Genomic DNA, 4,091 nt, shown 5'->3' with positions numbered 1-4,091 from the left:
GCCGAAGCGTTGCCGAAAGACGTCCTACCATTTGCATGACTACTCCTTCCACGGCTCGTTCAAGTTTGCGGCGAGTCTCCTGGATTGGCGACATGATCTCCAGTCTGGGAGGCGCTCCATCAATGTTGCCTTTCCTTGCCTCGAGATCTGCTAGCTGGATTCCCGGAAAGCTAGTTGATCCCCCACACCAATGAAACGTCACACAGCGACCAAGATTTCTCAGGCTAAGACAGATATCAATGCATTCTCGACTTATCTCATTCATTTTGTTTCTCAATAGCGCACGTAAAGCTTCTTTTGAGTCGCTCACAATATGCAAAGTCCGATACGGCGAGCTCTGAGCTTTCACAGTTCGACGGAAATAACGTAGTGCAAGGCAGATCCCTGCTTGTTCACTCACTGTTGTCTCACTCATTTTTGTAGGCTCTACTACAATCAACTATTTGTTGAACTGAGAACGGAACCACTTGAGAAATGCCGGTCTGTATCTTAAAACGGCTCTCCAAAACGACTGAAGAGGAGCCGACGGTTGTGATGATGTATGGAAAGCCATCGGAGGCTTACCTGTAGCGCCGATGGCATAACAAGCGCCACATTTGTTCAGCCGAGTCGATTGATCCCTGACTGGAGCCAAAGCACCAGCGGCTTCCCAGTCAACCGACGGGGGAGGAGCTGCTATTTCATCCTGTGGGTCTGAGGAAATCTTTCGACTTCACTGGAACAAGAGCAACGTGATAGTACAAGTCGCATTGACTGAGCGCAGATTTTCTTTAAACTGCGGATCTGTAGCGCACTGGAACGCTTTATCGAATACTTCGGATGGTACATCGGCATATTCATTGAGGCCGACCTCGTGAGTTATATCACCTGAATGATAGACATGGAAGGACAGAAGCTTTCATCGCTCACCGTTGGCTCTCAATTCCTCTATCTCCCTCATGTTTCCTGCAAAAGCAGCCTTTGCAACCTGGTACTGCTCATCCGTCTCATACTTCTTATTGTATCTTCAAGAATTGTGATAGGCGATGGGAGCGACAGATGGCATCTAGTAGAAGCTGAAGGGAATGGATCATCTCGCCTTGTCATGAAGTCGTGGAATGCCTGGTCGATATTCTTGAGTTGGTCATGACGATCCGATTCTCCAGCGATAACTTGAACCATAAGAATAAAGTGCAGAATCCCGGCGGTGAACCACATGATAGGGATCTGCTGATCGAATGGAAGCAAGAGGATTCTTCCCGAAGTACGGGGGAATGTATCTCGCTTACGAATTTCACTTTCCGTAACGCTTTCCGTCACGGAAATTCCGTGACGCCCCTGCGTGCGTTCCTCACAGGGGCACATGCGTGTTGCTATTAGGTTCAGCTGTTCCAGTTAATGTTCTGATCAATTTAAATACTTCTTCTGGTTACACGATTTCACTGGCTGCTTTTGAGAGACTACGTGCAGTAACTACACACGCACAAAGCCGTTTCGCGATCGTTCCAACTTACCTATTACTCCCTTGGCTTCTCGTCACAGTCGCCCCCCATCGTGAACCGCCTTCACGAGTAATAATACCTAGCCAGTATGTGTGTTAGTTGCAGGTTGGGGATTCTCAGATTCGTCAAGGATTGGGGAAACTCAACAAACTTGAGCGAAGTGGCTACGGTGATCCAATTTCAGTACAACTTACTGATCACGAGGATCAATGCACAGTTGGATATGTGTACGCATGAACATGATTGGAAACAACAGTGACGCAGCGTCAGTGGCGCTGTCAGCGTCACTGACACTGGATTGGCGTCACGACGAGCGCGAGATGAGCACAAGATGAAACCCTTAGGCCAGAGATCAACTATCCACTAACAGTTTATCAGTCGTAACGTCATACAACAGGAAAGATCGATGGTTCTATAATGCAGTGCGTTAGGAATCATACACATTCAAATCGAATGATTCAATTCAAGAGTAGAGCTTGTGTTATACGGGAGTAATGCTCAATTAAGTTTCAGCCGTGACATAATTGGTTAGACCGTTCGGCTATACCTCGATTCGAAAGGTCCCCGGTTCAGAACTCGCTCAGCTCTCCCCCATAATTCCTCACAGAAGGATCCGCTATACTGGTTGCAACACATGGCCGCGAGACGGAAGTAAAATTCCGAAGGTCCCAACGTCGGAATACCAACAGTCTGACGGATCCTACGACTGAGATGACTCCTTGGAGTAGAATGAGGGTGCTGACAGTGGGCTGAAGGGAACTTATATTGGATTCTATTGCGGGATCGGGTGTTTTCCTGCGTGCACAATGCGAAGATGCGCATTTTCTGACGAAGTCTGATGTTGCGACAAATCGGAGTGGCGTGTTTACGTGTTAATGATATGTGTTTTACACTGGTCTTTTCACCTCAGTCGGTGTTTATCACGATTTACTCTACGTGGTTTTAACGAAAACGCGTTTTCACGGTACATAGTACATCTTCTACAGCGTAAATTGCTACTGCTACTGCTAACTGAGATAAGAAGCTGCTCCCATATGCTTCTCATGTCTCCGGGTGTCAGCGTGGGATTGCGGTGCAGTTCTTCGGCAGCGATGTCCACCAATGTTGGAGGAACTGTCGTCGACCGACACTTGTAAGTCTTCCACGGATAATCGTGTCCACGCCACTCGCTTGCAGACCTACCGCAAGCCTTATGACCGTAGAAGAAGGCTTTGTGATTTTGCTTGAGGCCACTCTGGACGACTAAGATGTGGTTCACAGGACAGAGATCATCGGGCCAACCCCGCCAGGTAGCTTGACGCCGGCTTGCGCGGGCAGCTTCGCGGATAGGATCAGCGTTAGAGTGGCGTCTACGGTGCAGTTCCTGGCGTCCACGATGCTCCTTGCTACTCTTCACTCGATATAAGGAGGGCTTATCCACCAGATAAGTTGCCAGCACATCATCAATATCTCCACGTATGGTACAGAAGGCTTCTGGCTCCCATCGCTCGTTCTCAGGAGAGGTGTAACCAGCAGAAGCAGGATCGCCGCTTGGAGTATCATCTCCGTCGGACTCGGTGGTGGTATCGCTGGGGCAATCATCGTCCAATAGGCTCTCTTCTGAAGAATCTGAACCTGCACTGCCATTTACTGAAGGAAGGTCGTCAGCGCCATCCGGATGCTCTTCCGTGAGTACCTAGAATGATATAGTTTTAACACTGCCGGCATAGCCTTACGTCTGTAGATAATACCGATGAAGTAGGTTCGGGAGAAAGTTCCTCTCCGTCGTGCGCCTCTGTATGAGAGAGCAGTGGACGCTCGATGTCGATGTGAGTGGATGGAGGCGCATGTCGGTTGGTCACAGAAACATCGCTCGCAGCACGTTCAGGGCCTTGTTGGTAGGCGTCGGCCTGCCCATGCACTCGCATGCGGCGGATGTGGTCCACAGATTCAGATGGGTTCATTTTCATTATTCCACGGAATCCGGAAGGATTGGTCTTCGACATCTCAATGAATCTGTCTCCTGAACCAAGAGTACGGCCAAGCAGACCAGTCTGCACTGCATTGACAACAATATTAATTAGTTCATTACATACCCGCTCAGTAACACGAGCTTCATAGCCGTCTAGCATCTTCTTGACATCGGCGGCACTCACCTCGTACACTGCAGAGGAGGTAGGAGTTTGTCCAGATCCTGCATTCCCGCTAGAAGAACCTTCCTGGATCGGACTCGGTGAAGAAGGCCGACTTCAGCATGATGAATTTCATCGATGAAACCTGTCGATCGTGCAGAACCTTCAGTCTGTCATGCTCGCGACAGAACTCATCGAACTTCTTAGCCGATGGAGAGAACACGAGCTTTTTAGTGAGCCGCTCTGTGCCTACCCATTTAGTGTATACTTGATTTGAGCTTCCAATACGCGTGAACATCGTATATAGAACGCCAAAAAGCCAAGGCTCACGCAGCCTGCGTTCAATATCGATGTGCACTGTGTGTGGGCTCTTATATTCGTCATCCTTCGACAGATCAATAACAATGTACTTGAGCGTCGATCCCAGCAGTTTATGGCATGTCAGAGCTGCCCCTAACTCCACAGGCAAGTTTCGCCTTTGTACAGGAGGGAGCCGACG

At 49.1% G+C, this 4,091-nt stretch overlaps 3 protein-coding genes across 3 annotated transcripts in view; all 3 read right to left on the bottom strand.

The window, feature by feature from the left end:
- Nucleotides 1-94, bottom strand: part of Pmar_PMAR016375 (hypothetical protein) — a gene marked incomplete at both ends in the record, with an annotated part of 336 nt that extends 242 nt beyond the window's left edge. The window contains one exon of the mRNA XM_002775099.1: nt 1-94. This exon is cut by the window's left edge and continues 4 nt beyond it. Coding sequence (XP_002775145.1) covers nt 1-94 — 94 coding nt within the window.
- Nucleotides 95-2,663: 2,569 nt separating this feature from the next.
- On the bottom strand, nt 2,664-3,514 carry Pmar_PMAR016374 (hypothetical protein; the record flags this gene model as incomplete). Its single annotated transcript, XM_002775098.1, has 2 exons — nt 2,664-3,156; nt 3,197-3,514. Coding segments are annotated over 2 exons (811 nt in total), but the record flags the coding sequence as incomplete, so codon positions are not given.
- Nucleotides 3,515-3,665: 151 nt separating this feature from the next.
- Nucleotides 3,666-4,091, bottom strand: part of Pmar_PMAR016373 (hypothetical protein) — a gene marked incomplete at both ends in the record, with an annotated part of 1,208 nt that continues 782 nt past the window's right edge. Inside the window, 2 exons of the mRNA XM_002775097.1 lie at nt 3,666-3,841; nt 3,923-4,045. Coding sequence (XP_002775143.1) covers nt 3,666-3,841; nt 3,923-4,045 — 299 coding nt within the window. The remainder of the gene's footprint in view (nt 3,842-3,922; nt 4,046-4,091) is intronic.

This window comes from Perkinsus marinus (genome assembly GCF_000006405.1).
Source record: "Perkinsus marinus ATCC 50983 genomic scaffold scf_1104296956600, whole genome shotgun sequence".
NCBI lineage: Eukaryota > Perkinsozoa > Perkinsida > Perkinsidae > Perkinsus > Perkinsus marinus.
The sequence above is the reverse complement of the archived record's forward strand: the minus strand, read 5'-3'. Positions and strand labels throughout refer to the sequence as shown.